The sequence below is a fragment of the Podarcis liolepis genome, assembly GCF_965112155.1.
Source record: "Podarcis liolepis genome assembly, chromosome: 10".
Taxonomy (NCBI): Eukaryota; Metazoa; Chordata; class Lepidosauria; order Squamata; family Lacertidae; genus Podarcis; species Podarcis liolepis.
The window spans coordinates 57202739-57228835 of NC_139562.1; the positions used below are offsets into that span (position 1 = coordinate 57202739).

The following is a 26097-nucleotide window of genomic DNA, read 5'->3' on the forward strand; positions in this document are numbered from 1 at the left end:
TTGGCCAAGGCGTGGGACCCGCCCGCAGCATTTATATAGCCAGCCCAGCCTCAGCCGCGTAGCCTTTATTTACAGGCAAACAGAGCCGATGTGACAGGTTGCCTCCCTCCCGTTACCTGTTTCCCATTCTCAACCCCATGAACCTGTGAAGCGGAGCTGAAGGAGCAGTTTCAGGGACATGACTTTCTCTGCTCCTGATGCGTTCCAAAGTTAAGCTCTGGGCTGGCCCATATTCATTCATTCATTCATTCATTTGCAAAAATAAAAAAGCTGTGCCACCAAGTTTAAAAAAACCAAGGCAGCGAACAGCGTAAAATCAACAACAAAAGTTTGTTCATAAAATAAGAACAAAACACATCACAGATCACTAGGTCGGATTAATACATTGAGATAGCTGGATCCATAGGAACCAACTCCTAGGGGCCAAGGTCCCTTTACCCCCCCCCCAAATTGAGGGAATCAGGGGCCCCAAAATTCATGGACATTTTGCCACATCATGTGACTATGTGGATTACCTGAGGCCCCATATTTTATTCAATGTGGCACCCCTGGGATCACCTCCTGATAGAAAGTGTGAGTGAATTGGGGAGTTTTAAGCAGGAACCTAAATGCCAATTCTTTAAAGGTCCTGGCCTTAGCAGGCATAATGTGGAGCTCAGGAACATCTTAAGATACTCTTAGTAGTGCCATATATATTCATGTCCCCTTTGAGGTCCACAATAAGGCTCTTCAGTCAAAATCCAAAATCTGCTTTGCCACTAAGAAGCGGGTGCACACCCCACCTTAAGTTTTGAGCCACCGCAAATCAGACACCCGCAAGTCTAGGAGGGAGTCCTCTATGAAAATCCCTGCGCCACTTCATTTTGGCCCAACAGCCTGCCAAATGTGGCTCCCCTAGTGACTATGTAGAATTGAGTAAGGAACTAGGAGAAGGGGGCACACCACAAAAACCTTTGGGCCAGCTCATATCACGGATGCAACAAGGAGGAGATTGTAGTTTTGGGGTACCCTAGCAGCACAACTGGCCCAATGCTTGCTTTGGGTGCATGACATCGTCAAGTATATTACCCCATTCAGTAATAGTCAACGTATGGGGGGGGAAATAACAAGGAACTGAGCGTGCACCCCCAAATTAAGCTTCCAAGTGCTTCACATTATACACTGGCACCGCGAATGTGTTTCCTCTATGAAAAACCCTAGCAAAGCATCCAGCCCAAAATCTTCAGTTTCACCCAAGAAACACTAGCCTACTGCCTTTGTGCCAATAATTGCCAATGTATATAGAAAGGAATAAGGAACTGGGATGCATGCATACCCTAATTAATATGCTGAGAGAATCAGGAGGTTGTTGCCTTCAAAACACCAATATTTTGTGTATGCTAATGTATCCTTGTCCTCATGTTTGTTTATATTTTTCTTCAAGTGCATGGGCTCCTTTTCCTTTCTCTTTTTATCATATACAAGGCATATGATAACAGGAACTATAATAGCTATTAGTTACTTAGACTTTTGCTAAAGGAAAAACTGGATACCAGTTGTATAAATCAGCAGTTTTATGTGTTAGCAATATATATATATATATATATATATATATATATATATATATATGTAAGTTGCACATTGCAGTTAGTGTTTTACTATGTATCAAATAGACGCCACGCTTTGTCATTGCAGAAATACTGTAGAAGGTAGGCTTGTAGTTACTGGAACTGTGGCATTTGAAACTGGAAAATCCCAACCCTACATTTGGTCCCAAAACAGTCACCATTTCTACTCCTGCGTATTTTCTGTTATGGTAGCCTTTCCAGTTTGGCTCTCCACACTACGACTATGACTCAAAGCCCAAATTTAACAATTATTCCATGTGCGTGAACTAGTATTCTTAATTAGTATAGAAGTTGGAGCACAAAGTTGAGCCATTTTGCAGTTGCATGCTTAACAGATCCTTGGCAGAAAGGGACTCACAAAGTGCCCTGCATAAATTGTGCATGGGAATAATATTTCCCCAGCTCTTGCAGTTTCCCAGGGTTGTCAATGCTTCTTTTCAGTTGGCAGTGACCCTATTAGTAAAAATAAGTGGACACTCTGCATCTTTACTTTATTTGTTCCTTATGTGGTATATTAACGAATCTGCTGGCTGAACCAGGTGGATAAATGTAAATATAGATAGGAACTGTCCCAACAGTAGTAGAATTTGAGTTTTGTTGTAATAAATATATACATGCAGAACATTACAATAATGGGAAGTTATCAGAGTACGAATTACTGTGGCCAAACTATCCCTGTCTAGGAACAGGTGTGGCTTGAAAACCAGCTACAGATAGGAAAAGGCACTCTATGTCACTGGAAATTCTTGCATCTCTAGTGACAAGGTGGAATTCAGGAGAACCCTTGCTACACACATGCTTCTTCCAGAGGAGTGCAACAACATAAAGAACAGAGCATGTTTCTTAATATTGGACAGTTGTTCATGTTTATACTAACCAGATAACCTCTTTTGGACTTTCTGTTTGGAATTAATGAAGTTGAGATGCCCGGATGAATGAAGACTGGAAAAAACATCACTTAGGAGAGGAACAGCTGGAGTTTACTCTGGATTTAACATCTGTTTGGAAGAATCCTTGTAGATATAGCTGGCAGATAGTGGGAAGTCCTTTTTACTCATTTTTAGTATTTATTTTACTTTTAATTCCTTTACTATTTCCTTTAATATTCTTATTTCTTTGCTCTCTTGCCTTTTCCTCTTCTGTTTCTTCCTTCTGCTGTTTTTGTTTCGGTTCTGCTTCAGACTGTTGTACGTATATTGAATGGTCCTCTACTCAGGAGTTAACATGCAGGTGATGGTTAGTTGATAAAGGACCTGTGTGAGAGACAAGGAAGATCTCCCAGGGTGGGAAGGTGGAAGAAGAAAGGGAAGCTCCCAGGTGAGAGCTGGGAGGGTTCACCTTTCTCTGTGTGGGACAATAAATAAACCTGTGAAAGAGGACTTTGTATTATTCTCCCTCCCTCTTTTTTGTTTTTGTTTATATTAGTTTGGTTGACATGGAGAAATAGGGTCGGGTGTCAGCTGCATACTGGTGCAGTTCATACATAAACTGATTATACGTAGACAAAGATATCAACATACTTCCATGTGTACAAATATATAATAATTTGATTCTAAATTAGATCCTACAATTCATTTATAGATGAGAAAATTTACTCATTACTTCAATTCACAACTTATGTAAAACTTTGTGTTTTTTTAAATAGCAGGTTCTTACTGTGTTCAATAAAAATAGAGTGAATTGTCATAAACTTAAGCTTGTCATTCTCTTCTCTCTTCTTCTAAAAGTGTTTTTTTCATTCTGAGTTTTTTCAGTTTTTTTCTGCCTGTTCACCTACAGAAGGTATTGTCTGTGGTGCTGTTTTTTTGTTTGTTTCAAATATGTGATCAACTACGATGTTTACTAGCACATTTGTACGATGTCCTTCACATGGATAGGAAAGCTACTACCTATTTATCACCACAGCCGACTTTTGTATCACCTGCTGCTAACATCAGAATAGTATCTTTTTCAGGAGATGGGACAGCGTTTCTCAAACGGTAGACTGAGGACCACCAATAGTCCACCCAGTGCCTCCTCATCTGCTCTGTCCCCCAGGCATGCTGCAGCCTTGGGGCTGAGGCAGAGGCTCAGGAGGTGAGGAACAGAGGTCTCCCTTCCCTAAGAGAAAAGGGCCAGAGATGAAGGAAACCAGAAAAAGATAAAAGGCTGGTCTTTCAACTGTGAATAGAAATTCTTTTATTTAAAAATAAAAGTAATCTGCGAATAGAAAAGAACTGGGTGTAAAGTTTTAAGAACTCCTGCTGAGTCAAAGAAACAACTCCATAGCCACACTTATGTAAACTATCCTTCTGGTGTACATCCATCTCAGTTTGTACATTTTTGTACAGTTCCTGAGAGGTTTTTTAACCACTGCATTCATGTGATATAACTACTGAGGGCCCCATAAGAGAGGGAAATATCAGTACAGCAATTCATGTCCCTACTGGGAGGAGAAAACTGACTTTTAAAGAAACCAATCCCTTTGCGACAGACAGATGAATGGGAGAGCAACTAATATATATATGTGTGTGCACAAACACACACACAAAAATTGACCAGGAACTTTTTATAAGCCATTTTCCTTTATATTTATTGGAATTACTTGTGCAGTTGCAGTTAACTTAAATGGAGTCTGTGCCACTGTGCATACAATAAAACCACTAAAGACAAAGTATTTGGATAAACTATTATCTTGTGTTTGTGGTCATTCTTCTTGTCTGGGACCATCTTGTCTCATCATATATCAGTTTGCTCGGCCTCCACTCATTGATGTTTGCACCCGTGGACAAGACCTTGTAGATAATCCCCTGCTCCCCTGATTTCAGGTGTGCAAGACACAGTGGGATTGTGTTGTTCCATATTACTTCAAAGAGTAGCACGGGGAATTGGTGGGGAAAGGACAAGAGCTAGCACAAATGGAAGTTCCATAAAATCCCAAACAAATGCACTTTCCACTGGTTGAGATTTCAAGTACTGCACATAAAAACACAGTGGTAGGCAAATTTCACTGTGAGGGGGACCATATCTAACCAGATCCTCAGGTTGTATCCTCATCCTTCAGACTAGCAGTTGTCACAGAAAATATATATTGTCACAGCAATATATCACCACTACAGGTCATGTGGAGTAGGCAAGATCTTTAATGCAAGAACTCAACAAACGTATTGTCATAACTTGGCAGTGCCTTTACTAAGTTTTGCAATAAAAATTTGGTGTTCAGTACAGTCCCCAGAATTTGCAAGATCAGCTTATTGGAGTGCATCAGAATGGTATTTGAACAGCAAACATTTGGGCGCAGGTTTCAAGAGAGAATCAGTAGCTCAAATGCAACAGATTTCAATTTTCTCTCATATGCTGAAGAAACTAGAGAAACACAAAACACAAAATTTACTTACACAAACAACATTCTCCCCAACAAGCTCAGATGCATATAAACATGAAACTCTGCATACCCGTTGCACTTTTTGGTATTAGTATACAGAAGCACCATTCTAAATCTTTGATTTTTATAAATTAAAAATACCAATTCCTCCCTTACAGAGTGTACTATAGTATTTATTTGGGCTAGTTTTGCCCAAATTAATTCTTATGGAATTATTTCACTGTCACAGGAGCAAAGTAAACACAGCAGTTTGTTGTTTATGAATTCCAAGTTAAGACACGTAGGAAGATAAACCAAGCTTAAACAATCTCTTTTATTAACAAATCAACATCCAAGCAGCATACTGGAACCAATGTAAAAAAATAAAAATAAAACCTTTCAGTTGCAGATAATGAAGGTTTTAAGAAAGAATCAATGTCACAAATAAGTAATCACCAAAAAAGCCTGTTTTGTAAGTTACATATATGTGTTTTTCAGGGGTATCGCCCACTGCAGAAAGAAAATACAACATGTTCAAATTCTTGAATACATGAAGTAAAGTATACTATAGTAAAAATCTAAAGATGGGGAAAGAAGAAACTCTCAATTATAAATAACTATGCAATTAAATGTGAAGTCCTTTAAAATTTATTTTAATTCTTTTTACTGTTTGTCAAGTTATCTGGATGTAGCATGTTTCACTATGCTTATTCTTCTAGCATCATGGTTTGATGTAGTTTAAAAAGCCTCTTCTACATTACTATAGCTGGCGGTTGTACAATCTCCTACCTTTTTCAGTTTCAGTGTAAAACAGTGGATAGAAGCTGAACAGTGGTTAATGGAAATTTCCATTCTAAACTGCTTTACATTTTCCTTATAGGCGTAAAAAGATTCTTCACAGTATACTGACAGCACACCACTTACTGGTCTGCATCCAAATAACCACACAAATAAAGCTGTGTGCTCAAAGGAGGTATGGACTTGTATTTCTTGAACACCAGCCCTCCATGAGACATGGCAAATCTCTTTTGCAGCTTAATGGAGTTTGTGTGACATGCCATGGGAATCTGCCATTCAAATAAGAACAAGAACAAAAATCAAAGCAAAACTTCCACTGCGCCTTTGACACAAGTAAAGTAGGTCTTTGGATCCTAGCCACTATTTCCATTGCAAAATAAAGTATGTTTGGCAACCTAGCGTTTCAGCTACGAACGCAGAGCATTTCCCTTTCAAGAAAATAGACCTTGTTTTTACAAAGCTTAGGAGAGCAAAGACAGGAACAAGAGACGGTTCATGTTGATGCACGTGTATTAACGATGTCCATGTGCTGCATTTACTGGCCTTTCTTATCATGTTTTCCACCTGAAGAACACTGTAAAGGTAAGGAGACACATGTGAGAAAAGGAGTGAAGCTATCTTTATACAGGGTAACTTGTGCATCAGGATGACCACAGAGTTAATGTGTACACTATAGGCTGCCAATCCCTGGCATGTTTGGAAACCTAAGAAACTGTTGTGGGCACCACTCATCCTCCACTGCAAGCACGCACACACACACACACACACACACACACACACACACGTGAAAACTCTCACACATGCACAGTCTCCCTCTCCATCTCCCCACCTTAAAAAAAGGTTTGAAAATGGCTGCAATCTTGAGGAAGATATAAACTCCCAACAATGGCTTGGGATAGGAAAAGCTCTCTACTCTAGCCAATAAAATATTTCATTCAAGCCTAAGTGTGGCAGAGGAGGGGGGCTGCAATGAAGAAGGGGAGGCTAAGCTCTCCAGCTGTGACCATCCCCTCTGAAAATTGTCTCCTCAAAAATTAAGCTTCAAAGAAGCCTTCTACTGGCTCCAATAGAAGGCTTTTTCAAGTCTTACTGCAGTATGAAGGAGCATTGTCAGCATAAAGGTGTCACAAAATTGCCTCTCCGCCAGTGCAATTAGCCTTGTAAAAAGTACCCTAGTAGCTACAATTGATGGTTTTGCTCAACTAAGTTGTTTATTGTGAATATTCCTATCTGGGCTGTTTTGTTCCTCCCAACTAGCGGGCAGAAGAAACAAAACACAACCCCTGGTTTAACATTATGTTGGAACCAGGAATCAAGGCATGATTAGTAAGCTGAGAGCAAACCTTGGCAAAGATCATGGCTTGCTGGGAGTGAAGCAAACCATGATCTTGAGGTTTAAACCTATCTCTAGTTGACTTTTGTACTGATTTCATAATTATTTTCAGCAGTTTTCATGGTATGTTTCTAAACTGTCTTGAGACACATGTGAAAGGCAAATTATAAATTAACAAAATAAAGAAATGGTTTAGGCATACTGTTGCTTGTTTCCTCCCCATGTGAGCGTATTGTAAACCATGATGGCTTATGGTTTACTGTGACATGTGAACCAAATTCAGAATCTTTTTAAAGAAGGGGAAACCCCCTTTTTGAGTTTCTTCCTCTTCCTCTGTGCTACTATTCAAGGAACATACAATATTATTGATGAAATAATTCACGTTTGTTTTAAAACAAAGTAGGTTCCAGTTCAACAACTGTTCTGGGAAAACTTAAGAGTTAAGTATTCTCATTATTCTGAAAGAACATTGTCCAGACGTACACAGAATTAAAGATTGTTGTCTGATAAATTTTCTTTTGGATTCAACACACACAACATGGCTAGTCTAATTCCAGGAAGTCTTGCTCGAGCAAATCAACTGCTTCTACCACCTTACCTGCATTCTCTTGTATTCTTTTGTAAGTTGGTCATATTCTTTTCTAAGGCCTTCACACCGCTTCTGAGTTGTAGAAAAGTCATCTTTGGCCTTGCTGAGAGCTGCACAACACAGGAGTAGTATTATTCAACACATGAATAACAGCATTAGGACAAAATACTTGTGCATTAAATGATACCTGGTTTGTTTTTTGTTTTTTTTTAAGATTACAGTGCTATATAACAGGATAACAAATGACTGCCGCATGCCAGGAAATCCTTGCCAATGGGTGAGCTGCTTTTACACATACTAACTGCATAAGGGGGATACAGCAGAATGCTGAAGTTTGTGTGAAAAATGTGAAAGGTCAGCTTGGAAGAGAAAAACGTCATGTCTAGAGACCTGTGTGCTGGTGGAAGGAAAAAGGAGCTTCAGGTACTGAAAGGAAAGTGGCATAGGGAACAGATGAGATAGTAAAGCATTGCTGCAAGTTCTGTTATAATAGTATGGTTTTGGTGGTGCAAGATTACAATGTATGATTTAATACATCAAAGCCTTCCTATTTTATAATACATTATAAAAAGTACTATTAAGAACATTATCCTCCTATTTTTAGAATATATCACAAGGTGGTGTAAATCTTAGAAGCAATTGAAGGTTAAAAAAATAATAAAAGTAATTGGCTCTATAGCATTTATTCATGTTAAAGAAGTTGCCATTATATTAGATTGCAAAATCCATTTTTCGGTAACTTGATCCAACAGTAACTAATTACTGAGTGTTTTATGAAGGACTGGCAAGGTGCTCTAGTTGTAACTAAAAACAATCCTGTCTTTAATCATAACCAAGATATCTGGAGATAGTTGAAGGTGAGCACAGAAAAACATTTATTGCATTGTTGCTATGTTTTGACAAAAATACACTTGTGACAGGATGGGTGAGGTCTTCTTAGCAGAAGAATGTCAAGGTCCAGCATACGGAAAACCTTCCTCAGTCTAGACTCAGAGCTGTAAGATGACATTCTGGGGGAGTTCGTGGGATGTGGGTGGGCAGGTAAGCACTACAATGCCTGTATAAAATTGCATGGAATATTTTTTTTCAAGGGCTGTTTTCCAATGATACCAGATTGTGAGCAGTTCAGATTCCCTAGCTTCTTCAGTAGCCTGCCCGTCTGTCTCCTGGCCCCATTCCACTCCAATCTCCGCTTCGCCCTGTTACCTCTATAGCTTCCAACACCTCCCAGTCTGCTCCCTCTAACTGCTCCTCATTGCCCCACCACCACTTCCCTGGCTCTGAGCCTTCTTCCCCTGGGGTGCCCCTTGGGGGTTCCTCAGCTGGTGTCTTCCACCAGCATCCAGCCAGCCCATGGCATTATGCTAGGCTCACTTCACCCTATATCCTAATATTCCAATGAAACATAACATAAAATAGTGTTTAAGTGTACAAAATGGTTATACACACAAAAATACAACAAATTTAATACTGGCGTTCCGTTCTCTTCAAATATACCACGGACAACATAATGACACCATTTCAGTTAGATTTTTCTGTTCTCAATGTCCTTAGAAATAGGAAGCAACCTTCTGCGGACCTACTCACTGAAATGGGGTAGAATTGCCCTGAAGTTGCCAAAAGGCTGGGTTTTCATTTTACTGCATCTGAGTGGCGTATTTGAACAGCTTTTTACATGCTATGAAAAGGTTATTTGTCCCAAGCCACATTTAGCAGAGTAAAATAGATGCACTTCAGTAGAACTTGCATTAAGCTTCAGTCGAAACAAAAGTAAGTTGTTCAGCAGTGCCTGGAACACTGCACCCTAAAGTCAGCAGTGAGCTGTAGGTCCCTTGAAGGTGAAATATTTTTGCTACCTGTAACAGAGTGCTTATTACCACATATACCCTATAATAAGCATTTGCCAATGTAGTTCAAAAGACAAGCATGCGTTACAAATGCATGTGAGCTGTACAAATAGCCCAGCCGAATGTCTAAGGATTTTACCCGGGTATAGGAAAAACTTATTTTCAAACTCAAACTAGGAGTGCCTACTGCTTGCTAGTGTTGGTTCACCAGCTATGGGCCATTCCTGGACTGGGATAGTCTGGAATCAGTAACCCAAGCTCTAGCAACCTTACATTTGGGTTACTGCAATGCGTTGTATCTGGGGCTGCCCTTGAAGACTGCCTGGAAGTTGCAGAATGAAGCTGCTCAGTCAGATGGGAACACATAAGAACAATCTGAGAAGCACTGCAATGGCCATCTGTGTGCTACTGGGGCTGGTTCAAGGCTTCTAAAGTGTATATATTACAGGGCTTATATATCTACAGAATCGACTTCTATAAAATAAGCCAAGACAAGCATTAAAATCAGCAGGGGGCTCTGCTTATGCCCTAACCCCCAAGGATTCACCATACAGGGATGCACAACAAGGCCTTCCAATTCTGGAAGCCCCTTCTCCTGGGATATGTTTGTGTTGCTTGCTTTATTATGATCAGATGTTAGTTGGTGGGTTTTTTTTACTCTGGCATTTTACAAATACAGTGGTACCTCGGGTTAAGTACTTAATTCGTTCCGGAGGTCCGTTCTTAACCTGAAACTGTTCTTAACCTGAAGCACCACTTTAGCTAATGGGGCCTCCTGCTGCGCCGCTGGAGCACGATTTCTGTTCTCATCCTGAAGCAAAGTTCTGAACCTGAAGCATTATTTCTGGGATAGCGGAGTCTGTAACCTGAAGCGTATGTAACCTGAAGCATATGTAACCTGAGGTACCACTGGAGATGGCTCTGCTGTGTTTTAATGGTTCTGAATTTTATAAATATTTTCAAGTATGTTGGCTACTGTACCTCTTTATTGTAGATATTTTGTACATCGCCCCAAGCTCTTTTGGCATAAAAGGAATGAATAAAAATGTTTCGGCTATCTGATGCAGAGGCAATGTTGGCAATTTAGTTGCCAACTACTGTAAGACTATTAAGACACTGACATGAATCTTTAGGATGCCAAAGCACAATTCTGCTTATATATAAAGAGTGAATGGACTTGGCATTTTACATGTAATGCTGGGTTTACATATAATACATGTTCATGAAAGAATGTATAACCTAACACACTACAGAGAAACCAGAGGCCCACAGCCCAGGCTTTAGTTAATAAATTCCCTATGCACTAAATGGGCCATCAATAGACTGTGGGAAAATCTCCTCTCCCCAAGCTGTCTTCTGCTTGCCCCCCTCTTTCTCCAACCTCCAACCTCCAGCCCATGCTTTTCTCCTGTCATCTGCCAGTTTCTACTCACCCCAACCACACACTTTCCACCCTGAGCTTTAACAAGATCCCATATCTGACACTTGCCCTTCCCTGAGGCACATGCTGTTTCAATGTCTGTCCATCCTCTTTCATGGATTTATTGCCTGCCAAGAGGCTCATGGTTGCAAGCTCAGTAAAATGTAAGATATGGTTATATATTCCCATGGCATGTTTATATGACAAACAGAAGCCTTATGAGTAGCTTTAGATTAATTCCCAGTCATTTTGAGAATAGGGCATGATACCCATCATTCAGCCCGGACACTGAGATCTACCTCCAAGGGCCTTCTGGAAGTTCCCTCACTGAGAGAAATGAGGTTACAGTGAACCAGGCGGAGGGCCTTCTCAGTAGTGCAACTCCCTTCCATCAGAAGTAAAGGAAATAAATATCTGACTTTTAGCTGACACCTGTTTGGTGAAGCTAATGTTTGATGTCGTATTGTGTTTTAATTTGTTGGAAGCCGCCCAGAGTGTTTGGGGAAACCTAATCAGATGGGCAACGTATTACTATTATTGTTGTTGTTGTTGTTGTTTTTATTATTATACCTGCTGCTATATATGGGACACCTCTTAGATGATTTAGAGCTACTGGAGAAGTCTGGAATCAAAGCAACAAAAGTTTTACATGATTCTTTATCATTGGCTCAGTGAGAAAGAACAAACTGCAGTCCATATGTAACCTTTCTATGCCCCCTATTCATAAAGTAAATAAGCAAGTTTGTCAACTTTTATAAAATGACTTTAAATTATTTGGGGTGGGTCATCTCTGATGCTGAAACTCTGCAACATAACTGTGCAACCCACCTGCGTACCCTCAAAATCAGCTGGAAATGGTTAGGTGCACATTTTGAGAGCAGTTGGAGGGATTGGGGCAGAGAGAAGATAAAAGTCTTGTTGTGCCAGCAGAACATAATTCAATCCTTTAAATCTGAATTTAAGAGCCTATTTTTAAACTTTAAATAAGACAACTGCCTGTCATTGGTTCTTTAGGAAAATGTCAGTTAAAAAACTGAACACATTCGGGAACATCAATATTTTCCCTCTCTTGTGTCAGTTCTAGTGTCGAATTTTACAAAGCTACTTCCAATTTTGATCATAAAAATGACTTTGTTGTTGCAACATTATAGGTTAACTTGCTGCATAGCTGCCTGAATGAACAGAGAAAAACTCTATAGCAAAGAGTTCATCAAGGAGAACAATGTTATTACATTTATTTTGTATACAAGCTATGTCTGTTTATAAGAGCCAGCAAACATTGTGTAAACGTTACTTTTCCCTCCTCATTTGAAATGTCATCTTTTTTTGAGAACACCCGATACATAGAGGCATGTAATTAAAACTCATAATTAAACAGGTATACCATTGTGTGTTGCAAATATTTATAAATGAACACAGGCATCAATACTGCTGCTATTAAGCATTTTTATCACATATTTCAGGGGCTTAACTGCACACATCGGCAACCTTTATAAAATCCCAATGGACCAACATTATTCCCATATTGCAGATAGGGATGATGGACTGAGAGAACAATGACTTGCCAAAGGTGTTTGAATTCAGAATTGTCTAAAGTGCAGATGGAGTTCCTAATCATAACAAATCATAACAGCTCTCATGCTTACATGATTATCTAGTAATTAAGTTTGCGTGTCTATCAGGGAGGGACAACATCGTCTGACCACCTTGACTGGAGGAGCTGGCAGTGTTACAAGTGCCACATAATACCTGTTCTGCATTTGTAAGAACTTGATCTTTTAGTGGCAGCACCTACATTTTGGAACTCCCTGCCAATTTATATGAGACAGGAGACTTCACCGTACTCTTTTTGCCACCTACATTTTGTTTGTTTGTTTGTTTATACAAGTCTAGTCATATGTTTAGAAAGTAGATGCAAGTTTTAATCTGTTTTTAGGCTCTTTTTAACACCCCCTTCTTGGGTAAGATGCTTAAGAGGGTGACAGGCAGACAGCACCAGGTGCCCTTAGAAGAAGTGAAATAACTAGACCTATTTCAATCCGGGTTAGGCTCACTTCTAGCCCTGAGATGACCTTGGTCACCCTGACAGGTGCTTTTCATTGGGACAGAGGGAAGATACCCTGTCGATTTTCCTTGATCTTCCTCAGTGGCTTTTGTTACCATCAACCATGGTATCTTACGGGATTGGCTCTATGGGTTAGAAACTGAGGGTGCAGTGATACAGAGTTCCATTTCTACCTACAGGACAGATTCCAGAAATTAGCATTGGGTGACCTGTGGAGCCTCTAAGGCAGTTGTAGTTTGGGGTCTCATAGGTTCCATCTTGTCCCCCATGATCAACGTCTATAAAAGCTACTACGGGATGCCGTCAGGGGATTGGAAGAAATGTGCCAATGCTACGCTGGTGACACCCAGTTCTAATTCTCCTTGAAAATGATTCAGAAGCTACATTTAGTACAGGACATGGCTGCCAGAATGCTGACCAGAGCAGGTAGTTAGAATCACTTTCACACTGATTCTGAAAGATCTGCATTGGCTACCCATATATTTCAAGGCTGAATTCGGGGTACTGGCAATAACTACCTTTAACAACTTGGGAGCCAAATACCTGAAGGAATTCTTCTCCCTGTATCTGCCTATCCAGATTTCCTTAGTTTCAGGGGAAGCTGTGGTTGTTGTCACACCTTTTGGAAGAGTACACTAAGAGGTGATTCATGGCGGCACACTGAATTTGGAATGCCCTCCCCCTAGAAGTACACTTGGTATTGATGCTTTTATTATTACAGGGCCAGATAAAGACTGATCTGTTTGCCTGAGCTTTTGCTGGATGCTCTCAATGGTGTGCTGCTGCAATTAAGGAGACTGGGGGTGGCTCCATGGGTTTTATGGATTTTTAATTTTAAAGATGGGTCACCCTCCCTTTAATTCTAATGGAATTCTTATGCATTTTTAACTATATTGCACTCCTCTCTGCACAATCAATAAACCGTTTTACTTACTAAGGCTTTAATGTTTTAAGCACAAAATTGTAGTTCTGGATATAAAATCCACAGAAGATGCACAATTTCTCACAAAGAAAATGCTTTGTTTAACTGAGATTCCTGGCCATGGGTCCACTGAATTTCAATAGTGCTCTTGGGCACTTTCAGAATTCTATGGATGGAACTGCAGCTTTAGTTTCACTTGGAAACTCTTTCCGTATAGAATAAAAATGTGATGGCAGCATTATTTTAAAAGCCTCCAAAATCTGGATACAATAATCTGTATTCAGCTGATAGATTCACTATGTATTTATAACTTGCAGGGCTGGTAGTATTTAAAAAAAAATTTTTTGAGTTTCCTGAATGAATCAACCTCACAATTAAATATTTGGACTCACTCATGCTAACTGGCAAAAATTCTCAGTGGGTTCGAAAGTGTTCACTAAAGTCAGTATAAACTAGGATAGAGAGTTGTTCCAGCTAGGATTTTGAAATGCATGCATTTGTAAGTTTGCTTTAAAATACATAATGGTTATGCAATGTTCTGCACACAGCCAAAGAAGTACATTTTAGTTGTCTGGGCTTCACAAGGTCAGGAGCAATGCTATACAAGACCTTCATTTCAGCCTAGTAAATATACAGAAGGGTAACAGATCTTGCAAGATCCAGAACTAACACACACGACCAGGAAAAAATCTGCCTTATCTCAGTGTTGTTTCATCAAGACAGCCCAAGTCAAACACAGAAGCAAACAATAAGTGAGGGGGGGGGGTCTTGTTACGAGAGGAGGAGAACAATTTTGGGTCTCTTCTGTTCCTCTTAAAGAAATGTGACTTTCAGTTCATAACTTCAGACAGTTTCTTATGTTGTACATTTTTAAAGTAATTTCTTCATACTAGCACAAAGAACTGACCTCAGGCCCAATCTTTATGTCTTTGGTTTTTCTGTTATTGGTTTTCTTCTGCTCCTGCATGGCACAAATCTGAGCCATCACCCAGCACTTTACTGACAAAGAACCTTTTATACCATCTTTTATGGTCAAAACCCTCTTTTGGGGGCTTTCAACATAGAAAACCACAAGATAAAGCAGTGTGAAATGGCAAAAAGTACCATGTGAAGTTTTCTTTAATTCGTCTTTCAGCTTTTTCACTTCTTCCTGTAGCTCTTCATCGGACACTTCTCCCATGTCACATTTAGCTTTCATTGACTGGTAAAAGGAAAAATTATTAGTTACTTTTCCTGATTACAATTACTGTTTCAAAGTAATTGTAACAATAAGAAAAATTGAAACAGGTGCAATAAAAATCAGAGCCAAACCTACTTTTTTTCAATGGTGATTTGGAAGAAACAAAGTAATTTGCATAACACACTTTCTGCTCCCCTAGACCCATCATTTTATAAACAAAGGTTCTCATTTGATTTTCCCTAGTGCTATGAATGCTTCTGTATTAACCTTTACCTGATCCCGAATAACGGCCTTTGCTGCTATGGACTTCCTATCAATTCAAAATATTAGAGACTGACCCAATTTCTAGAATAATGTATTTACATATGCCTTAACAAAAAATACATGAAGAAAAGCATTAATTACTAACTTACAGTTACAGATATGTTATGTTAAAATCTTTATAATTAGTAAGTCAAAAGGTTTGGCTTCTTCTTCATTTTGTTCAATTTGACACTTTAAATATATTTGACACATTCATCTCTTTTTGGCCTTGCCTTTTTGAGCCTCCATTTAATTGCCACTGTAACTTTCAATTAAGAGCTCTTTCAAGCAGGGAATCTGGACAACGTGCAAAGATGTTCAGCTGCTTGAGTACTAGGACTTTGGGCTTCTCCACCCCCCCATTCCCCCCAATCTAAACTGGAAGCTCCCCCAACCTTCCAGTGCAAGTTTTGGATGTGCATAGGGAGTGAAGAGGAAGGATATGCCTTACTGCATGACTGGACATTCATTTTAACTATGTTGGATCTCACCCCTGGACCATTTTACATATGCTGTAAAAAGCCATGAGGATTCATATGCATTTCATAAATGTGTTTCTCCTACAAAACTGGATACTGCACACGCAACAATAATCATCATAATTTTATTATTCATACCCCACCCATCTGGCTGAGTTTCCCAAGCCACTCTGGGTGGTTGCATTTGTGTTTCCCATGTATAGTCTTGCTTGATGGAATGAGACTGTGCAAGCAGAGCTGATTCAATGGCTGACTTTGACAGCTACATTTTATGGTGACGGGGATCTGAATCCAGAGCCTTTTTTACTCCCTCCATCCTAAACAACTGACTATCAAAGTTTCTATCTCCATGTTTAATCTGTATGTATGAACACAGATCATGTGTAGGATGAGGTGAACAGGCTCACAGCCCAAGTATGTAACACTCTTCCTGCCATCTATTTGTTAATATTTTCTGTGCTACCAAAATGAAACATGATTATAGCGATGACAGTGACAATGTGTCTTTACCCATGTGAAATTAAGGCTTGGGGTGCTTCCAGATTAGCAGTTCCTAACGGCACCCACTCGTCGTAATTCCACTGTAAACTAGATGAAGAATTACAACTGACTTTCTATACTTCAGAAGGGTATAGAACTGTGTGTGTGTGTGTCCATCCATCCACACTACTGGTGGGAATTAAGGGTGGGACAACTTACTTAATCACACTAACCCTAACCTTAACCCAGCACGTCTCAAAACTAATGCTAAGACAATCTATTAGCTGCAGAGATTAAGCTACTGTTGTGCTCTCCCCTCCCCCAAATTGATTTTGTGCAGGTTGAAAAAGACAGAAGAAGCACAGAGGAAACACTGGAGGATGATTCTGATGGGAACAACATGCAGATGACCCATAAAGAGCAAGCAAACAAAGCAATTCCACAACAAACACCTAGTGTAGAATCACTCTTGGTTTACACATGCAGCAGATGAACGTGACCACCTCAGAATATGAGAGACACTGAGGAGGGAGTGGGGGAGAATGAGTTGATCAAATTCTGAAGATCAGATATTTTTAAATGATTCCCTGTATTAAGAAATCTCTGTACAAAGAAAACAAGCGCAGAACTGGAATCCCTCACCTGAAGTGACTCAGTGTATTCTAGCATCATGTTCCTCTAGACCAGGCCTATGAGGAAGCAGCGCCAAACAGATTCTGAGCTGCTGAGGGAACTAAAAACACTTTGTTCCACTTTTATATTGCTTGAAAAGTGATAGAGATGTGGATTTTAGTGTGAGCTCTCTAAAAAAAATCCATGAGGTCTGAGGGTCTTGAAAATTACTGTGCAAAATATATTACAAAAATTCCAAACAAGCCTTTCAGTATCTATACAGAAAGGTGACGGATGATTAAACAATATCACGTCAATACTGCAAAATGTTTGCTTTATGGCTTTAGGACAAATTGTTATTGTCATGGGGGCAGGGGGCTGGATAGCACCCAGGTCTAATTTACAAGGCTAGTGTGACTTTCTTAAAAACACACACACATGCTTAATAAGATGGCCAAACTACGAGTTGTCATTGGTTTACCTGAAGTGGCTTGTCTGAAGTAGGACAAACCACAACCTGCAGTCAGGTGACATGCTAAGCCAAACCATGGCTTAGCTCACATCAGCAGCACTACAGACGGATCAACGCAGTCCCTTTCTCCTCTCCAGGAACCCTCATACACACGCATCCACGCTTAGCTTAGAGCAGCATGCGAACCAGGTCAAAGCGGTAAAATGCACTTAAAAACAAGACACAACCCATTCAACTGTGAAACATACTTGAAGTTTTTCATTCTCTTCCAAGCACTTCTTGGCAACTTTGTTGATATTTTCTACTTCCATTTCTAGAGCTTTCTGGTCTCCCATCTTTTTTGCCAATGAAGTGATAAGGGAAATGGTACGTCTCAGTACACTGTGGAAACCAGAAAAGCCATGAACCCATTAGAAAAGAATACAGTATCAATGTATAAGTCGTGTTATAATATTTTTTTTAAGTCTTCAATAACTTTTTACTTTAAATGCTGAGAAAAGATGCTCTGTTATGTGAAACATGAACTGCTTTATTTTTTAAGATGCTATTACAACTTGCAGCTGAACCAGGACCTAGATTGGCCAGGTGCTTTGAAGTCATTTTATCTAAACACTAGATGTGAGCCCCCGTTATTGCCACATAGCCACCGTTATTCAGAAAATAAAAATAGTTTCTGACAATGTTAAAAATACATCTCATTAGCCACCATTCTTTCCCCTGGTTTAGTGTCTGAACTCCGCAGCAGTAAAGGTAGTTTTAGTTTCACTAGTTGCAGTTAAATCAGAGAGCATAGAAATCCTATACGTACTCACATTGTGCTCAGGGAAAGAGATACGCCAGTTATGCCAACGGAATGAACTTAGTATGTGGAGAAAGGAGAAGCAAACAAGGAAATGCCAGAACAGCCCAGAACTGACATATCATGGCCATAGACTGCAGGAGTACAGAATGAGTGAGGAACCTTTTTCAGGAGCAGTGTCACCTTACCCCAGAGAAAAACTATCAGTAACTATTCCACCCACACAAAATCACATGCAAAAAAGCGCTATTTTTTCATTACAATAGATGCATATGTTTAATTCTTAGTAGCTCCACTAGAGTTTCACCTTTTACTTTCCTCACAGGCTTAAAAAGTGATGTTTGGGGAAAAAACAAAGTTCTCCAACAACCTTTCTTGGGCCTGACTGTGTGCGAGGTAGAATCTCAACAGTAATCCCTGAAGAGTGCAAATAAGGTCAATGTACTGCTGAACTCCAAGCCCTGTTTTATAGCTATTTAAAATGCAATTGCAGCCTGAAAATTGCATGAAATTTTCTGTACTACTTTTCCTATACTTGAGAGGAATGCAAGTCTGCAGAGACATTGCTTTGATCTACTTGCAGAGGAACAAGCTGCAATTGCACAAAGGCAAAGCCCTTTCTCCTCCCTACTGAACCATCAGGTTATGACTGCAAGAACTGGAGGCCAGATACAATCTGCCTGTGGCCCACATTCAACCTATGGGTTTCCCATGCTTGCGACATACAATATAGTGTTGATTCCTCAGTTAACTTGCCAAAGATCCAGGACAAACTTTTGCCTTCCGGAAATCCCCCCAGGCATCACATCCTTTGAAATCCCGGTAATGTCCAGGACAGGGGTCAGCAACCTAAGGGCCATGGGCCAGAAGCGGCCTGCAGAGGTTGTTTGACCGGACCAAGAGCTGCCCCCGAACTCGCTTCTGTGGCACCAAAAATTGTGTCTGCACATACGCAGAAAATTGCGGGCACGCATGCAATCTGGCCCACAGAGGGATCTCCATGGGACCTATCTGGCCCAGGCAAGATAAACCTTGCAGACCCCTCGTCCAGGACATAAGGCAGCCCTAAACTTCTATACTGCCCATGTCCAACTCGAGACTCTAACCGATTCTGGCTGCTTTGCTAATGTTCTACCTGTGCATTTGGGGTATTCTATCAGAATATCTGTTGTGTTAAATCCTAGAGTCATCCAGCTTCAGAATAGGATTTTAGAATACAATCCTATTCAAACAAACAGGATCACAGTACCATGGGAGGTACATATGAGAACCTTATTAGCAAGCCTTTCATCTGCAGAAAAATTATGATGCAAGAGGCAGTGTTTTGAAACAACCGATACTACCATCTGTCTTCTGAAATACAGTGGTACCTCTGGTTACGTACTTAATTCGTTCCGGAGGTCCGTTCTTAACCTGAAACTGTTCTTAACCTGAAGCACCATTTTAGCTAATGGGGCCTCCTGCTGCCGCTGCATCGCCGCCGCAATTTCTGTTCTCATCCTGAAGCAAAGTTGTTAACCCGAGGTAATATTTCTGGGTTAGCGGAGTCTGTAACCTGAAGTGTATGTAACCTAAAGCATATGTAACCCGAGGTACCACTGTAGTACAATTCAGTGAGAGGAATGTATTAATTCAGAATACAGCATTTGGGGGAGTCATATTCATTTCCTCATATTCACTTTAATATATCCTTTTTAATTATTTACTTCCATTAGTAAATCTGTCCTTCTCAAACATGAATAAATTACCATTACCCTCCATTTTCGCTCACCCAACTTGCATATTATTATTATTTTTACAAACCTGGGGTTTGAGTCATGCTTTTTTCCCCATTTTGGACCAAGTTTCTTACAAGAGGCACAAAAGAGAATTACTAAGTAGTACATAACTATACTTACAGCCAAAGAAACAGAGAGAATCCTGAGATATAAAGATTTCGTTGTGACCGAAAAAGTTTCATTTGAATGTGATCCAATGCATTGGCACTTGTATGTGCAGTTTTGTCACTTAAGTTAACATTTGAGTATTTCCTCACCTCTCTTACAGCATCTACGAGTAAAAAAGAGAGAGTTACTTGCATTTGTTTTCCGTTGCCTTCTTTTATCAATTATTGTACATAATGCTTCTGCATCAAAAAGCTTTTGTCCCCCCCCCCCGATAAAACTTCTTTAACTTTTATTAGTATAGCTGCCCTGTTCTGGCTACTGGCAGTGGGAATCCCTCTGGAAGTAGATTTGTCACTTTCTGTGGGCACAGAGCAAGGACTTTGACTGTTTATCAAGTAATGACCACGGAAATAATCTATAACTTACAGCAAGCTTTATGATTAAGCAATTTTATAAAATAGTAATGTTCCTTATATTTTAAAAGGATGGCTTTTCTTAACAGATGTTTAATATATAGCACTTAAAAACCACAAGCTACAAGATACAGCTAACTTTGTAATCATCAGGGAACACATTCAATTCCATATTTAGTAGTAGCTTAAAAATGCAATGCTATTTCCCTTCCTCCAAGAAAACAAATTCAGTGATGACAGAGCTCAGTAAAATTCCCAGAAACTTCACTGCGCAACTGTTTTCCTTTTAGTTCAAGCATTAGTCCAAAGAGAAATAGCGCCGCCTACTGATTACTTCAAAATCACTTCCTGCCACAAGTGTTCACTGGGTTTCCCATACCAAATCTGAATTCTGTTTTGTTATCTGCTAACATGCTAGCAGAACATGGCTTGTTACAGCCTCAGATTCAAAAAGTGTAACACTAACTTTTTTGTTTGGTTTCTCAAACTATTCACAGCAAAGATAACTCACAGTAAATATAATAATCCCTCAAACACATTAACTTTGTTGGTTCACTTACATGCATATGAATACTAATACAAACAAGAGAGATATGCAACTCACCCAGAAATAAAACAATTAACAGAACTATAATTGTAAGGAACCCCTTGTTCCAGTAGTTTTTAATTCTGCTCCACACAGAGATCATAAAAACCTTCTCCCATCTGTAAAACAAAATTGCAGTGTTTGAAAGAAGCTTCATTTGTAAAAAGACTACTATGTAAGCATTTTTGAAGTGCACACTATAATCCACTGAATAATTTTTCAGCACCTTTTAAAATTACAGTACAGTACAATGGCATCTTGCCTGGGGGTTATGCTTCGGGGGGGGGGCACATATATGGAAAAATATGTACTGTATACTCAAACCACCCCCTTGGAACCGCCCCCACATGACCATCCTCACCATCCAAGAAAGACAGAGAACTTTTAAACGGGAGGTGGGGTGTTGTTTTTGTTTGTTATTGTGGCATGTATTTTATATTGTAAACTGCCCTGTGATTGTTGGATGAAGGGTGGTATAAAAAGTTAATAAAACATCATTATCATAATCTCTCTGCCTTGCTTACCAGGCTCTAGGATGCTCTCACAGACATTCTGGGGTATTCATACAAGATCTTGCAGGACTGTCCAGGATTTCATGAGAGCATTACAGAACCCGGTAAGCAAGAAAGCAAGCTTAAAAGCTCTTTCCATGCTGAGAAAACCCAGTGCAAAGGCGTTTTAAGATGTCTGCCTTCTGTGTAATTAATTTGTGGGATTTCAGCTGGCCAGCTTTCAACTGCATAAGGCTGAAATTGTGCAAGTTAATTTCACACAATATGCAATCGTACTGTACAGCTTGAAATGAAAATGCAATTTCTCTGTAGTTGCAAGTATACAGTACACAAAAATTCTGCAATATAGTACAGACAGTATTACTGGGCCCAAGCCCTGAGAAGGTTCCTGTATCTCCAAGAACTGACAGAGAGAAAATCACTTTGTTCATCACATTACAGCTACAATGATGGTAACAGGTATAACTTATGGAATTCAGAGTCTAGACCTGCCAAGGCTGCTTGCTTCTAATGAGATAGACTAGGTATCTTTAGCATCCAGGTTTAATGAGACTAATTTGCTGCTTTCAGATCCTCTTAAAGCCTTATTCTGAAGACGAAAATCCCTTTATGTGTGTATTTAAATCACACCTTCAATTATCTTGTTAGTAAAACTATCACAGTAACATGCATAATCAAACCTTCAACTGGTGGCATTGATATAGGTACAGTGCCCTTGTCCTTTATTGCATCTAGTCACTTTTAGCAAAAACTGTTTTTTTAAACAAAGCTAAAATTATACTAAAGAATCTGAGAAGCAGGCTTTATATTGCCTAACTCTGGATGACTAGGAGGAAAAGCAGCTCTTAATCAGCAACAAGCAGTTAAGAATGAAGGTTGATGACCACTGCTGTGAACATACCAACATTTTATAGATAGTCTGATTAGGTTAGGATGCATGTAATGCCTCTTTTCTTGGCTTTTAAAAATTTGCTTTTATTTGTTTTATTTATCCTGTCAAGTTGCTTTGACACTTTTCTTTTGTATAAAGTGACTGATAAATGCTAATAAATAAATCATAATAATAAATAATACTGATCTTCAAATCCCAATCAGTGTTCCTTCCTAAGTCTTAGGATACTGGTGGCAAAAAGAGAGGCTGCTGAGCTTTGAAAACCCCTTTAGAAATCTGAGGTTGCAATTTCTCCTAGGAATAAGCCCCATTCAACTTAATGAGACCACTTCTGATCCAGCTTTAGACTATGAGGCATAGTCAAAATTCCATGTGAATTATCTTTGCTTTATCTTAGTTTTCATATACACAACCCTTTATTAATGTTGATGATGTAACTTACTTAGGGAATCTAAGATGATTATAGTGTTTGGTCAGCTGGCAACTTGTCAAGGAGAGTTAAGAAAGTTCCGCCTGTGCTAAGAATTTGTGGCAGCCCAAAGTTGTGTGTCTTTGTTTCCCAATTTGATCCTTTTACACCAGGCATCCCCAAACCCGGCCCTCCAGATGTTTTGGGACTACAATTCCCAACATCCCTGACAACTGGTCCTGTTAGCTAGGGGTGAAAGGAGTTGTAGTCCCAAAACATCTGGAGTGCCAAGTTTGGGGGTGCCTGTTTTACACAGTTTTGTAGTATTTTATGCATTGTGATTTGCTGTTATTTTTATTGATTGTAGATTGGTAATTCTTTATTGTGGTTGATAACTGTGAACTGTTTAATTATTATTTATTGGTGTTTAATTTTACTGTTTACTATTAGATTCTGATGTATTGCTGAATGTTGCTTTGTTTGATATAAGTTGTTTATTTTAAAATTATTGTTACTTTTATATCGGATCAGATTGTTACTATTAATGTTTGATGTTTTATTACATTTTTATGTGTTGGAAGCCGCCCAGAGTGGCTGGGGTAACCCAGCCAGATGGGCGAGGAATTAATTATTATTTTTTATTATGTTACTATTATATAGATTCTCTTCAGAAAATATATACAAGCAAACAGCACAGTATTTGTATTCTAATTACTGTGATGCAAAGAAGAACACTGCTACCATGACCAAAGATTCTAATACGTCACCACTGGCAATGGACCACTATCAATTACTGTTGTCAATGCAATATTAATTCTGATCAAGGACCACACTTGTAAAAAGCTCCTCTGAGCATCGTCAGCAAAACAATGGCATTAACGTTATTACCGTGTGACCGATGGAGTTCTAAATCTTACAAATTTTCAATGCCTATTATATGCTTTTGTTAAGATTATTGTGGGAGCAGCATCAGAGGTAGAATTAAAAAAATATAAACAAACAAAAAAACAAAAAAACCACCCAAACACACGAAATTATGAAAAAAAACTTAACAAAGGTAATATAATAAATAAAGGTAATAATAAATAAAGAGTTTTTAAAGTTGCCATTTTGATTGTCTTATCACCAGCAGGCATTCATCTCACTGGAAGTAGTTCAGCTTATTTTATTTATTGCTTTGGGGAGATTCAGCACAGCTATTTTGTCTGTTACTCAAAGATGAAAAGGGGGGGGCAACCTGTGAATACATATTGGCCCCTGGAGCAAACAATGTAAGTATCAAGTCAGCTTTTTAAACGCTCTTATAAATACCGAAGAATGGAACCTGTAGGCTTATAGCACAAAATAATTTGCAAAAGGCAGTCCTAAACCCCGCTGCCAATGTTGCAATCCAATCTGTACTTTCTCTTTCCATTTATTTTCTGATGAAACGGCGGTCATTTCCCCTGCGGCAATATCCTTACCTCAGAGGAGAAATAATCGGGAGGCAGAGCAAGAGTAATATTGCTATTTCGGCATAGAGAAAGGCTGCAACAGCTGTCCACTGGAAAGTCATCTTATCTGTGAGGGATCTGCAGAGACGGAAAACCCTCGGTTAGAGATCACCATGGTTTCAAAACAGACAAGGCAGGCTGAAGAGCTTCGGATTAATGTGACCCCCAACACAAACAAGGGCTTCCGGCGTGACAGTTCAACGTTCGGGAAAATAATAAAAAATAAAATAAAATAAAATAAAAGGGGCCCGGCCCCCTCTCCCCAAAGAGAGCGATCTATGGGATATGGGGAAGCCCTGCAGTCCGCGTTCAAACGACCCCATTGCCGCCCCCGAGTTTGTCGACCGGAGTACAAGGGATGAACCCGATTCTGTCACGCCGTAACTGCCACAGATACGTGTCGGGGAGAGATTTCGTTCTCCTCACACGCACCTCGGGGTACAACACGCCCCTTCCCCACCCCGGGGTACACAATACTCATGGCCCTTTCACGCTTCAAAATTCCCCTCCGCCACCATTTCTGAGGGGAAGCCTCTGCAGCCGTTAGGCGGGGGGGGGGGAGGACGGACCCCGGGTTAACTTTCCTCTCTTTTACCCCGCTTTCCAAAGAGGCGCTGCTGCTGCTGCTGCTGCGGCTTTTCCCTCCTGCCTTCATCACCCGAAGGGGGCGAGGCGTCCTCCGGGGTCCTGCGGCCTCGACCCGCAGCTCCGCGAGCGCTTTCTGCCCGCCACACGCGAGTCGTCGACGGCGGCGGAAACGGCGGGCCGAAGGGAGGGGAAAGGGAGCCGCGGCTGCAGGAGGCCGGGCGGGTCGAGCGGCGGAGCCCCAACAGCCGGGTGGGGAGAAGGCGGGGAGCGCGGGCCTGGCAGCGAATGGGAGGCCTCGCCGACGCTCGAAGCCCCGGCGGCGCTGTCGCTCGAGAGGAGGCCCGAACCCGGCGGGGAAGGCGGGCTGTGTGTGAGGGGACCGAGGCGGACCCCGCTCGGTGTGGCGTGAGGAGAACACGGCTTCCCGCTCCGTGGCGGAAAGCGAGCGGGCCTCCCTTGCCAGGAGAAAAGCAGCAGGCCCAGGGAGGTGGTAGGAGCTCCCTCCGCCCCTCCCTGGCCTGCTAGTTTTCTTGGTGCAAGGGAGGCACGGTTTAAAACAGGCATCCCCAAATCGGCCCTCCAGATGTTTTGGGACTACAACTCCCATCACCCCTAGCTAACAGGACCAGTGGTCAGGGATGATGGGAACTGTAGTCTCAAAACATCTGGAGGGCTGAGTTTGCCTATGCCTGGTATATGGCAACTGAGCCCACAAGCTATTAGTGGAAACATAAATAGGACAATTGCTTAACTGTAGTTAAATCAAAAGCAGGCTCTCTCCTCTTTTTCCACCACAAATCCCACCCGTTCATAAAAAGGTCAGGGATGTTGGGAATTGTAGCCCCAAAACATCTGGAGGGCCGAGTTTGGGGATGACTGGGTTAAAAGTTACAGCCTCTGCATTCGCCGGCTATTCTTATTTATTTTACTTATTGATTGAATTTATATAGCGCCCTATACAGTGCCAGATTTACGTATAAGCTAAACAAGCTATAGCTTAGGGCAGGATTCTTCAACCTGCGGCCCTCCAGATGTTTTTGGCCTACAACTCCCATGATCCCTAGCTAGC

General features: G+C 40.5%; 1 protein-coding gene across 2 annotated transcripts; it reads right to left on the reverse strand.

Moving 5' to 3' along the window:
- Positions 1-4753: 4753 nt before the first annotated feature.
- BCAP29 (B cell receptor associated protein 29) lies at positions 4754-25650 on the reverse strand. Of its 2 annotated transcripts, none has more exons than XM_083463661.1 (8): positions 25010-25650; positions 24411-24518; positions 21153-21253; positions 20148-20298; positions 17699-17831; positions 15029-15125; positions 7680-7780; positions 4754-6322 (listed from the first exon to the last, which is right to left on the reverse strand). In XM_083463661.1, the coding sequence occupies exons 1-8, from the start codon at positions 25633-25635 to the stop codon at positions 6284-6286; spliced, it is 1356 nt and encodes a 451-aa protein (XP_083319787.1). In that variant the 5' UTR covers positions 25636-25650; the 3' UTR covers positions 4754-6283. The 2 variants fall into 2 exon arrangements, with proteins under 2 accessions (XP_083319787.1, XP_083319788.1); XM_083463662.1 differs by having other exon boundaries at positions 5266-6322; positions 25036-25623.
- Positions 25651-26097: the final 447 nt, after the last annotated feature.

Excerpts from the sequence above, each read along its gene's own strand:
- BCAP29 (XM_083463661.1), bottom strand. The coding sequence starts at position 25,635 with ATGGGAGTTGTAGTCCCAAAACATCTGGAGGGCCGATTTGGGGATGCC. Across the intron at positions 24,519-25,009 it reads GAGAGGAAAGTTAACCCGGG|ATCCCTCACAGATAAGATGA; the intron begins GTCCGTCCTCCC and ends CCGTCTCTGCAG. Across the intron at positions 7,781-15,028 it reads ATTAAAGAAAACTTCACATG|CTCTCAGCAAGGCCAAAGAT; the intron begins GTACTTTTTGCC and ends TGTGTTGTGCAG.